The sequence below is a fragment of the Puntigrus tetrazona genome, chromosome 6, assembly GCF_018831695.1.
Source record: "Puntigrus tetrazona isolate hp1 chromosome 6, ASM1883169v1, whole genome shotgun sequence".
In the NCBI taxonomy this organism is placed as follows: Eukaryota; Metazoa; Chordata; class Actinopteri; order Cypriniformes; family Cyprinidae; genus Puntigrus; species Puntigrus tetrazona.
In genome coordinates, this window is record NC_056704.1 from 13,958,711 (window position 1) to 13,971,905 (window position 13,195).

A 13,195-nucleotide genomic window follows, 5' to 3' on the forward strand; every position below is an offset into this window, starting at 1 on the left:
TTTTAAAGTAAGTGTTTAGTAAATGCATTTTTTAATTGCTTCCACTGGTTTTCTTAGTACAAATATAAGCTTGACCTTTTTGAAAGAGACGGTTTTCTGATCTGATGTTACATTAAAACCTCATATCTACACAGATTGAGCCTTTAATCTTCTGTATCCTAGCCGTTTACTGTAATGACTCTGAAGGTCTCCGCTGAAGCTGTACAAGGATGTAGCCTATTACACCTCTAAGCAGATTAAGACCACACAGAAATCATCTGCATCATTTGCTGAAGAGTTAAATAATGCTGCTTTATGTGCTTGTAAGGGTTAAAGAAGGCTTTGGTGTCTGTATGTTCCTTAAAGCCCCATAAGCTTCTCGGATGCTCTGGCTTCCTCCTGGAAGTGCTTCATTATTGATGAGGAAACGGAGATAAGCTAGTCAAGAGCTTGGACAGCTAGTTACTTCAGCTCCAGTTCTCTTAAATGCACATGCACACATGCACAGAACAGCAGTGGCCTACTTAATATCTCAGGAAATCTGTCTTTAGGCAGATGAGTTAGGAAGACTGGCTTTGTAATATATATAAAATAATTTTCACTGTCTTTTTAGTTTTTTTTTTAATATTCATTGAATTTCATGCATGCACAGACTAGAGGCTTTTCTTGCTGTTGTGTCTGTCTGATTTATTGTGCTATTTTTTTAGAAAAGGTTTCGTTCTTCCCCCGAAAATCGTAATTTTTTTTGACATGCCCCATTTTTACCTTCCCTCTGACCTTTAAAATAAAGGCTGCTCTTGCTGCTGCTTCTCTAACACTGAAGTGCTTTTTAAAATGCATTTCCTTGTTGTAGCTTAATATAAGCTAAACCTTAGAAATGTAAATTCTTTGGAAAAATCCTTTTAGTTTGAACATCCAGAGCGGTCAAACTTTGCAGCATTAGCACAACCAATAGCATGGGGTTTTGGGCGGGACTATCAGTTTTTTCCTACCAATAGAAAGTAAATGTTTGAAATGAAAAATATTTTAGTAGCATATGTTTAAAAGTAACGTTACGAAAACTGTTATTTTTTATTAATGTTGTTATTTACTACTGCTATCAAATAATTAACAGCGATGCATTTTTTATGTAATTTAAATATGAAATCTATAAATGTATATGCATGTAAATATCTTCAAAACACACACACAGTACACTTTTAATAAGTACACATATATTAATGTATGTATGTTATGTAAACAAAATCTTTTTATTGTTTGACAGCACTATTACCTTATCAACAAAGAAGATTGATTAACTTTTAATTGACTTTTTGCTTATTTTTTTATTATTACGTTCTCCCCCAGAGCCCTGTTTGATTATGACATAACGAAAGACTCGGGCCTGCCCAGTCAGGGGCTGAACTTCCACTTTGGCGACATCCTACATGTCCTGAATGCTTCGGACGAGGAGTGGTGGCAAGCGCGGCATGTGACTCCAGATGGCGAGATGGAGGAGATGGGCGTCATTCCCAGCAAGAAGAGGTAGGCTGTGCCCTCGTGCATTCCAGAGCACACTCTACTGTAGAAATATAGTTCAGTTAACCCTCTTTACAGTGATTAACACAATTGTGTGTTTAATGCCACGTTACACACATCTCATAGTTGTTAAAATTAATGTTTCTTTCACAATGTCTTCTGTTTCGGTTCACTGCCTTCATTTTTGCTTAATTACCATGCATTATTCGTTGTAATTTGTGAAAATGAGCACACATACATCTGTGCGATCACATTTGAGACTCTATATATGCTTACGTAAGGGAAAGCTGTTTTAACTCGGCAGCTACTGAACTGTTTGAAGATTGCGGGCATTTTTTCAATCAAGAGCGCTTTCTTTTATGTCCCAGGGGTTTAAAAAATCTTTTTAACCAATAGATAATTTTTTAATTGTTATTTTAATAAAACCTCTATGGCTTTATAACCAATTTTTGCTGCTTTTCAAATGTATGTTATGCATAGATTTAGTTGTGCGCTAGTCCCAGTCCCAGGCTTTAAACGAATAAGTCTAATAATCACAAAAGCTTTCAATATTTACTGCGTGAAAAATATATAAATGATCAAAAATTTCAATGTTGGCTCCTTTTCCACCACAATAAGCTGTTTTGCCCCCAATTGCCAAATACTTGGTTACTGAACTGTAAATGTAAATGAGTTGCATACAAACAAAATTATTTCATTGCGTTTAGAATAAAAATATGCAAACAAGCCTACTTCTTTTGCCAAAGTCATGGGTTTACTTTCACCCATTTCTAATTAGAGCTTTATATTTAAGCACTGATGTGTGATGCTGTGAGAGTTTCTCTCTTATTCTCTCGTCCTGACTGTATGCTGATTGAAACTTGATAATTGACTTCTCACCTCGTTCTAAAAATTAGCCTCTCTCATCTCCCTGCTGATGACGCTTGGTCTTGAAGCACAGGGGACGGCCAGCAATGCTCTCTATTTTTAGAAACAAGTTGGGATTTCTCTTGGTGAAAGTTTCCGATCTGCGTCATATTTCGTGATACTTTAGATGCATCAAAGCACGGTTTTTGTAAATTGCCTTACTACAGTATCTTTAGCTTTTTGCAAGGATAACGTATTAGAGCTTCATACGTTCTTCATACGTTTTTATTTTGTTTATGTGCTCGAATACTTGTCCTGATGCCTTTGTCTTCTTCCTCCTCAGGGTGGAGAGAAAAGAAAGAGCCAGGTTAAAGACGGTTAAATTCAACTCCAAGTCTCGAGACAAAGGGGTAAGTGTTCGCTGCTCAAATATTTACCATGCCTTGCTTGACACAAACAGCCTTTTAATGCCTTTAAAAGCAGCTGTTTATAGACTGATACATAATAAATGAGCCTTTTATGTAAAAATTGAAATTTATTTCATGCAGTCATACCGACATAACCTTAAGTTGACAGAAATCAGAAACCATTACGAACGAGCCTTGTAGCCTATTTTGAAACATTGTTAGTTTATGCTAATTCGAGATGAAATGTGCTAACAAGATGTTCGGCATTAGAAACATTTTGTTGCACCTTTGTCTTGTGTGACTTCCAAAGCCAAAAATGTTCTCACATAAGATGACTAACAGCTGGCAAGTGTAAACTCTAACAAAGTAGTGAAGTGTGCAAGGGATGAATCATTCTACATGAATGAGATGCTTGTTTCAAATGTTCTTTTTGTTAAATGAATTCATATAGCTTTTTACTGTGTGTAGTGTACTAATCCTGTATGTTTGTCCACAATTCTCTCCTGTGAAAGGACTTTTAACCGCATGTGACTATTAGGGCTGGGCAATATGGCAAAAAAATGCAAGGACACAATAAATTCATTATTAAATTCAAAACATAACAGTAAAGAGATTTACGCGTGAGATTAATGCTGTTTTTTTCAATGTTTCTATTCTAAATAAATAACGTCGGAAATATTTATAACAATCGCTGTAACTTGAGTACCAAAACAACAGCATTAGAATTAATCCTGAAGAATCTTTTGGCACTGATGACCGGAGTAATGGCTGTTCAAAATGTAGATTTGCCATCACAGAAATAATTTTGTAATATATTCAAATAGAAAATGATTAGTTTAAATTGAAATATTTCACAATTCTGCTGTACTGTATTTTTTTAAATAAAAAATGCCCACTTGGTAAGCATAAGTGATAAAAATAAAAAATTCGAAACATCTTACCAAACCCACACATGAACAGTATTATTTAGTATTAATAATATTAATCATCTCAATATTTGAAACCTTGAATTTATTGAAAATGTTTTATAATGGAGCTTAAAAATAATGGCCGCTATCCACCCACATTACCAAGCTTAGAAGCCCAGATTTATTTTTTCTCTCATTGAATTTATTTTGCTCTACTATAAAATAATGACACTAATATAATATTTTAATTATTTTAATTATATGAAACATCCTAGTCTCTTAATGGACTTCAGTGAAAGATACATGATTATATCAGTAATGAACAGATTCACTGAAATGAAAGTTTAGCCTCATTAACAGAGAGAAAGCTTACCAATGTACCCCAACACAATTTTTTTTTTTTTTTTTTTTTTTCTAATGAAGTTTAACATACAGCATATACTGAGACGAGGAAAGTCTGCGGAGTAGTCTAATGACGTGGTCTTAAAAAATTATAACAGATTTTAAAAATCATTGCAATATTCACAATGCTAATTCGTTATATATCACCATAGAATATATTGTCGAAATTATATATATATATATATATATATATATATATATATATATATATATATATATATATATATATATATATATATTGCCCAGCCCTAGTGTTTATAGCTGTTTAGTCTTTGCAGCAGTATTGTATTTAGCACTGGACCAACTCATCATCTGCTCTTCACTGTCTTAGTGTTTTCAATGCAGCATGAGCGCATGAATATTTCAGAGAACCAAAAGTTATATACGCTTGCCATTGATGTCAAACTGCTCTTCCCTTTCTCTTCCTCCTCAATACTCATCTGTCTCCTCAAGACTCCTCAAGTCTGTAATTTTGTTCCTGTTCAAACTCTTTGATGAATGCCAATCACTAACTTTATTTAAACTAACTAATTTAGCAGGCTGATCTGCATGTCCTTGCATTTGCGCTATAAGCCCACATCGCCAACCTTGTAACCACCCTTTAAATGAATCTGATGTTTGGTAATTCCTCATAATCTCCACTGTGTCTGTTGCCATCTCCAAACCGAGATCTGCTTTCACATCTATTTATAAGTTCTCACGTTAGTGATCATTTTATTGGATGGCGGTGGCTGTAGAGTTGGTAACATGGGCATCTGTTAAGTTGGGCATTTGTTCATACTTTAACTAGACACCCAACACCATTCCATCTGTTCTCCCTTTTTTGTTCTCCCCTCTCCCTCCATCCCTTCCTCTCCTCCTTCCCAGCAGTCACTCAATGACAAGCGTAAAAAGAACCTCTTTTCGCGAAAATTCACTTTCTACAAGAACAAGGACCCCAGCGAACAGGAAACGAGCGATGTGGACCGTAAGTACATTAGCCGTGTGCAGGGCAGGGTAGCGCCGCACACGGCAGCGCCGACACCGCTGAACAAAACTCTTGCTTCTGCAACAACCCTAAACGTGACGACCGATTTGGTCGAGAGCTGATTTAGAGACAGAGTGTCCACTGAAAACCTTTGAAGTCTACATATCTGGGTTTGTTACAAGGCAGGAGCAATGTTCATCGGTAAGACGTGATGTGTTGTTCCAGTAATCATTGTTATTTTTGTGGTTTTCTCTTGTTCCTTGCTCTCTGCCGACTGCTCTACAGGACCTGAGTGACGACAAAGGCTTGAGTAAGTCCACAAAGGCAACAGCAGACCTACAGTACCCCACCGGCCCCATAAAAATCCCTTCGTTCCCTTTAAATCTGTCTTGCACGTTTAGCAGTGATGTTCTGGTAGAAATGCGTTGCGTCTGCAGACTGTGTTGTGTCTAGATGGCTATAAAACACAAGCTTTGCAGAACAGTGCTAGGTCCTTTGTTGTCCGTTAAGCCGTAACATGTTTATTCTGCTGCGTTTTAAAGGGTTAGTTCAATCAAAAATGAATCTTCTGTCGTCATTTACTGATTTATAGGATTGGCATAATTTATATGTTGTTGAAGTTGACTAATGATTCTGTTCTCTGACTCTTTTAGATTGCTTGGTTCACCCTAAAATATGTCTTCACAAACCTGTATGCATTTCTTTCTTCTGTAGAATATAAGATATGTTGAAGAATGTTTGTGGACAAAGAGTTTAATTTCACATTGAGCTAAAAGTACAGTGGAGGTCAATGGGAACTGAAGCTCTTTGGTTACAGACATTCTTCATAGTATCTTATTTTATGTTCCACAGAAGAAAGTAAGTCACACAGGTTAGGAATGGCATAAGGGAGATAACATTTTTGGGTGTGCTATCCCTTTAACAACATTTGCATTATAATTGCATTGATTAAATCGTGGTGATTATTCTGTCTAATTGTCCGGTCTAGGATTTCCTGAATGAGGGGTTTGTGCTCGAGGTTTGTGAGTTGGTTAAAAAGCTAATAAGTAATTGAATTAAATGGAACATTAAAATATAAAAACAACAAAATGTGCAGCAAAAAGCTAAGACTAAAGTCTTATGAAATCCTGATTTTCAAATCAAAGGCTGTAATTTAAATTAAAATATACTGTATATATAATATAATATAGTATTAAAGTATATATATATATATATATATATATATATATATATATATATATATATATATATATATATATAGTATATAGTTTATAATAAAGTCTATAGTCTAGTTTATAGTCTATTTGTCTATTTTATATATATATATATATATATATATATATATATATATATATATATATATATATATATATATATATATATATATATATATATGTATATATATATATATATAAAAAAAATTCTAAAAATTTCTTTGTCTCTATAAGTCTTTTTAGTACAATTTGATATCTATTGAAAATATGATTAAAGATGATAATAATGAAAAATAAACACATACAGATAGAAAAAAGATAAAAAAATGTATATGAATATACTCAGCATATTCAGTTTTAGATTTTAGTTACAATTCGGGAGAGTATAATCTAAATTTAAGTATAATAATCTTAAGAAGTTAAAAGGCAAAGGTCTTTCGAGCATTTGAAAGCAGAAGAAAAAAAAGAAGCTGTGCTAAAAGCCAGCTGGAGTGATATACATAATATTTATACATAATCTTATCACAACACCAGATGTTTTATCTGATTATGTCTTATCTGGCACATGTTACCTTAAGTTAAAGAGGGGTCAGAGAGAAGATCAGAGGAATAAATGAATAAACCAGTAATGACTAATTGGAATATACTGTAACATAACAATAAAAGAATCATAAAGGATAGCTATATGGAATATACTGTACAGATGAATATATGAAAAATAAGAAACATAAGCACATTGGATATTTGCATAAGCAAAAATGGATTTGATGTTTTATCTGTTTCTTTGGATGTTGTGATGGTTAACCAACATCAGAGAACTGTGAATATACAAATTATGTAAAGTCGAAAACTCAGAGTATGCTTCAAGTCAGTCTATTAGTTTTGAGGGGTTTTGGCTAACAAAAACCCCTGGGAACCCCGGGTTTAGGGCTTTGAACAAAAGCCTAACCCCCAAAGTGTTAATGTTGGTGTGTAACTTGCATCGTTTCGTTTACTTATTCCCCCCACTAAGCATTGGACGTGTTATTTTTGTCCTGGTGAATGATAAAATGGGCAGAAGAAAATCTCAGGGCTTGGGGAGTGGGCTCTTTTAACTTGCTAGTAAGAAACCTCCTAGCAACTGCGTGGCAATGCCTTGGAAACCATCCACAGCACCTTAGCATTGGAGCGAGTTTTGCACCACGAATATGGAGTTACTGCTGTAATTTTGCTCTGGGAGATGAGTTTGATATGTGCTTTTGGGGACAAATCCATATAATGCCATGAAAGTAATTTAACACTCATGTTCTGTTAGATGTTGACGCTAAGATACACACTGCCTCAGTTCTTTATTTTGATTTCTGAAAAATGCTAGTCATCTTTGTGATATTGCAATTTTCAATAATATTTAACTTACAAATCCAAAATGCTAAAACAATGTGAAGGGGGAAAAAGATAATTGAAAAAATATTTTTTGGCCTGTTTTTTTTTAATTATTGTATCAGTACTGCAATTAATTGCTCAAAAATACAGCATTTTAATATGCTATCTACATTTTATGTATAATATTTTTTATAATATATATTTAATATAATACAAAATAATTTATTTCTGTGATAGAAAAGCTGTATTTCAGCAGTCACGATTTAATCTTTCAGAAATGCTGATTTGGTACGGAAAGTTTTCTTATTATAAATTTTAAATGTATATCTGCTTAATATTTTTTTGTGGAAACAGATTTGAATATATTCTTGCATCCTACCTGAATAAAGGTATTATTTCTAAAAAATGAAATGAAATCAAATAAAGGACAAACAAAACTAATGGCCCTAAACTTTTGAACGCTTGGTAGTGTGAAAACAGTCACGACAGAACATGAGGGGGTTGAAATCGGCGTGGTTGAAAGAAAAAAAAAAAAAAAAGTAAAGTCATGTATGATCTCCCATGATTCCTGGATGTTTAGTATCTGTGTCCTCTCTTAGACTTCTTTTAGGTGGTGGAGTGGAGCCCCTCTGTCCATCAGTGTTCACAGCACCATGACTCTGTTAAGACCCCGGAAAGTTTCTTTCATCATTAGATGATTTGTAACGCTTAATACAGTTAAAACTAGCAAACTCATCACAAGCAATTGTATGATCTCAACCAAGCAAAGTATGATCAGCTTAAAAGCCTCAGTCACGTCTTGCCCTGGTTCTTAACACTGCCATCTGCTGGTGACAACCCTTAGTATTGTGTTTGTCGTATTCCTACGAACCTTGTTTTTGTGTCTGTGTTCATTTTCCCTTTTTATGGTTTCAGAGCATGTAACGTCTAATGCCAGCGATAGTGAAAGTAGTTACCGTAAGTTTGTGTTCCCCTTTATTTCCTTTAATCGCTTTGCTTTTAACTTCATCTCTTTAAACTTCATGAGATAGAGAATTGAATTCCCCTTGTTCCCTCAGCTTTCCTTTGTGTTATGTGCACGCACAAAATTAAAAGATGTGTACTGCTCAAAACCAGCGTTTTGCGCAAAAACCGTTCAATTGGAATAAATTGCATCTTGAATTAGGTCGTTTAAAAATGCAGCAAGAGAAGCTGAAGATGATTACAACACCCTATTGATTTAACCAACAGAAGCTCACTTTACTCTTTATAGTGCTTAAGCTAGTAATACGATTTTTTAGTAACAAAAAAGGTACAGGTTATCTGTGTTCCCTTGCTTAGTGATCATACTGGGAACACAGAATATGATTCAAATAATGTCTTTCAACAGTTTTGTAACTGGCCTGTCATTTGCATCGAGTGGTCTGAAAAACCTCTTGAACTTTTGTCAATACTACAAGGCTCTTAAATCTCATTCGAACAGTGAGTGCTGTTCAAAACAAAAGCATGCACAGTGAGCACAGGGTGACCAAGTTATACATTTAAAGTGTAAATGAATAGCAGTGTATGCAAAAGTAATGCATTTGATCGCTCATCATCAGATTTACACGGTACAGGTACATAAGGATTTTTGAACTTATATCGGTGTTTCTGTCTCTAATAGGTGGACAGGAAGAGTATGTCCTCTCGTATGAGACGGTCACGCAACAGGAAGGTGAGTGTCTGTTGATTAATGTTGCTCCATTTAATCGTGTTGGTGCATTCGATTCTGCTTGACTCAGTAATTGTAAGAAAGGACCCGTTGTAAGGTTGTTATTATGGTTTATAGTGAGTTATACTCGTCCGGTGATTATCCTTGGACCCATGAAAGACCGGATCAATGATGATTTAATCTCGGAGTTCCCGGACAAGTTTGGATCATGTGTTCCCCGTAAGTACATAATCATGGTTTTATCTTCTTTTTTTTTCTGCTGCGTTTCATTGTTTTTATGGCCGTTCCTGTATTCCACCAGACACGACTAGACCAAAGCGAGACTATGAGGTCGATGGCAGAGACTACCATTTTGTTGTTTCACGGGAACAAATGGAAAAAGACATTCAAGACCACAAGTTCATCGAAGCAGGCCAATATAACAACCACCTCTACGGGACCAGCGTGCAGTCGGTGCGAGAGGTTGCAGAAAAGGTGCATGAGTTCAACTTGTTAGGAAGTAATAAAGGAAATTATGGCAGTGATAAAAAAGGATCTTTTGTTAGAGTATCGTGCTGACCTTCGGATTTGCGTTTTGCACCTTTTTTTTTTTTTTCACACGATGATCTGTTTTTCGTTGCTTTTTAAGGGCAAGCACTGCATCCTGGATGTCTCGGGCAACGCCATCAAACGACTCCAGTTAGCCCAGCTCTACCCCATTGCGGTGTTCGTCAAACCCAAATCAGTGGAGAATATTTTGTACGTTGTTTTAACGGTCAAACACGCAATAAACGCTACAGCTTGATCATTTCTGACTAGTAATGTGTCCTCTGTGTCCTTCGCAGAGAGATGAATAAAAGATTGATGGAGGAGCAAGGCAGGAAGACCTACGACAGAGCCATGAAACTGGAGCAGGAATTCCTAGAGCACTTCACCGGTGAGAGCGGCCGAGTAAACTTATATCCCAGTCAGCTCTGACCTTTCCGTTCAGTCATTTTGCCGTATACCTGTCCCGCAACGAAGCCATACTCTGCATTTAAACTCTATTTTGACACCGCAATTCCAATTTTTGAAATATTTTTTTATAATCTTTTAAAAGAATAGATCAGACAATAGTCTTTATCTCTCATTCCAGACCCAGCTTTCATCTGTAGAACATAAAAGATTTGAAAAGATTAACAACATAAAAGATTTTTTTTTTTTGTCCTTAACGTTAATAGCGTCCACAATAATATTGGGCCCTAGCTAGATGCGTAGCCGAAAATGAATACATTTAGTCAAACTATTTCTTTGAAACTTTAAAAAAAACTGTTTTTATTTCTATACTCCTGCCAATGCACACTCTATTGACAAAAGCCAAGCTTACTGGTTAGAATTTAAATAAAAAGCATGTCAAATCAAAACCAGTGCTCTTTAAATAATAAATAAGGCTGTACTCTTTAATAAAACATCACAAAAAGGTGGAGGATGTGCAAATTTACTGTGGTTTTATATAACCTATAGCCAAGATTGCATGGAGTTTTTCCAGAAGATTTTTTCCTGGAGTTTATACTTATTATATTTTGTATTCACAATAAATTAACGTTATTTATAACAGCATTTTCCAGTACAGAACATTAAAAGAGGATGCATTCAGTGTGGAATAAAAAGTAGGAAAACATACTCGCTGCGAATAACATTTGCTGTCTTTGTATTAGTGTTTACACAAACATATATTGATGTAACAGTATAAGCATGAAATGAAGCAACACCGGCTTAATGCACACAGATTGACCGATTTAAAAAGTGCTACCTGGTTTAAAAGTGATATTTAATGATGTATGATCAATGCAATGAATGTAAAAATTATTAGTCGTTGCTTATGTAGCTACACCCATATTTTAATGTTTATAATATGATAGTTTGACGTATTTCAAGGCGCTGTCCGCAACTATTTGTGTTCATTTTCTCAAATATTACTTGAGAATGACAGCATTTGTTCCTAGTGGCAAATCTGTATCCAGTCCCACATTTCCTGAGCACTGTTTATATGCAAGGAGATGTATGACACTTGATGTTGTCCGTCTCCTCTCTTCTTCAGCCATTGTTCAAGGGGACACATTAGAAGAGATCTACAACCAGGTTAAGCAGATCATCGAGGAGCAGTCTGGGCCGTTCATCTGGGTACCCGTCAAAGAGAAATTGTGAGATAGCTGGAGACAAATAAACCTTATTCTTCTTTAAACCTTTTTTTTTTTGTATTTTTTTTTTTCTTTCCGTTTTCTTTTTTATACTAACCCGGCCTGCTGCTTGCGTTGGCTTTTTGACCCCTGAGCGTAGGAAATACATTCTCTTTGGATGGGTTTGGGGTCAGGGTGGTCTCAGGGCCACCCCTCTCTCTGTCTCTCTCTCTCTCTCTCTCTCTCTCTACAATGCCTCTCTTTGAAACTGCTGTCTAGAACTCGCATCCCAATCTCCGCGTTTCATCCTCCGATGGGAGGAGACATGCCTGACCAGCGACTTACTGGACAGATTATACGGTACAGATTCCTTAATGTTTAAGGGAGGTGACTTTCGCGAAGGAAAACCAATGAGTTAATGCATTATATACATTTTGGTTTGTTCTTTTTCCCATATATGATCAGAAGTTAACGCTTTCATGTCTGTCTCTGAAAAGACATAAAGCCACACTTTGCACGTTTTTTGCATTAAGAGCATGTTTTGAATGATTCTTTTTCGGTTAACATATGTTCTTACGTTTTTTGAGCTGCATGAACTGCAGCCACCATATTACTTCGGTTTTCTCTCATTTATCTTGTAAAATCAAGCAGCCCACTAATTTTAAGCAGCTGATCTGTTTTGTCACAAGTGCACAAAGAGGACAAAAACATTTGGCACAAGAGTTCTTCTTTTTATATTAAATGTCTATTTGTCTTAACGATCTGTGTACATTTTAATCAAGGTGCAACTGGGAGTAGCTTTTAGTTGAGGTGAAAAGGAACAGCTTACAATTATCTTTCAGATCCAGGTGATGACATATTCTTACTTAAAGAAACAGCAATGCAAATAAGAGAGTATAAATTGTAATGTATATTCAACCCTCAGTATACTGCCTATTTTGTTATAATAAAGTCTATATTGAGCTTTAATTAAACTCCACACCTATGGGAATTATTTTCTTTATAATGTCAAGCATACACTCGTATGAATATGCGTGTATGTATATAAAAATAAATATAAATGGATATATAAATATATATATATATTTTCCTTTACTTTTACCACCATCACTTTTGTCGTTAATGGTTTGTTTTATGCAAAAACACTAATTCACAGGACACATGGGCTGAATGGTGGTGTTCCATTTGCATCTGCTCAAACAATATAAAATAAAACTCAAGTTGGCAGTTTGTAGTCTTCTTCTCTCTCTCTCTCTCTCTCTCTCTCTCTCTCTCTCTCTCTCTCTCTATGTAGTTATGTCATATTTACTTTTTCATGTGACGTGCATGATTTCTAAAAGCAATAGTCTTTGACACATTAAACACGAGTGAGAAGCGGAGGAGAGAGGGCTTCTCTTTCTGTTTTCACCTGGGATTGTGAAAATGTCAGAGTTAGCATGAACTGTAAACGTTAGAGGCTCGGAGATCCTTGCCTCCGTGTGTGTGTGTGTGTGTGTGTGAACTTGTCGACTGCCCTTAGCTGAAGAGAGATTTGCTTTGCCGCTCTCTAACACAAGCCTTGAACTCTCCACCAGGGGGCGCGCTGACGGCGTTCCCTTCATTCTTAAGTTACTCGGAGATGATTGTTTTCTAAAAGATTGCTTCTTTAACGTGTCATTTTGGCTTTCTAACACATTTTTGACTAGATTATGTACATAATCTGCCAACTTGATTCATTCCATTTGTCAAAAGGAGAACAGCTAATAAAAACTTTTTTCTCATATG

The 13,195-nt window shown here is 35.5% G+C and overlaps 1 protein-coding gene across 32 annotated transcripts in view; it reads left to right on the forward strand.

The window, feature by feature from the left end:
* The window catches only part of dlg1a (discs large MAGUK scaffold protein 1a), a 104,027-nt gene extending 90,834 nt beyond the window's left edge, over nucleotides 1-13,193 (forward strand). For 23 of the 32 annotated variants that reach the window (XM_043242793.1, XM_043242797.1, XM_043242795.1 and 20 more), the window contains 10 exons: nucleotides 1,327-1,503; nucleotides 2,687-2,753; nucleotides 4,928-5,027; nucleotides 8,519-8,560; nucleotides 9,246-9,296; nucleotides 9,411-9,512; nucleotides 9,595-9,767; nucleotides 9,922-10,031; nucleotides 10,118-10,209; nucleotides 11,353-13,193. In XM_043242793.1, coding sequence (XP_043098728.1) covers nucleotides 1,327-1,503; nucleotides 2,687-2,753; nucleotides 4,928-5,027; nucleotides 8,519-8,560; nucleotides 9,246-9,296; nucleotides 9,411-9,512; nucleotides 9,595-9,767; nucleotides 9,922-10,031; nucleotides 10,118-10,209; nucleotides 11,353-11,459 — 1,021 coding nt within the window. In that variant the 3' untranslated portion in view covers nucleotides 11,460-13,193. Of the gene's footprint in view, nucleotides 1-1,326; nucleotides 1,504-2,686; nucleotides 2,754-4,927; nucleotides 5,028-5,312; nucleotides 5,338-8,518; nucleotides 8,561-9,245; nucleotides 9,297-9,410; nucleotides 9,513-9,594; nucleotides 9,768-9,921; nucleotides 10,032-10,117; nucleotides 10,210-11,352 lie in introns of all 32 variants that reach the window. The other 9 variants (XM_043242794.1, XM_043242796.1, XM_043242806.1 and 6 more) reach the window with 3 other exon arrangements.
* The last annotated feature ends 2 nt before the right edge of the window (nucleotides 13,194-13,195 follow it).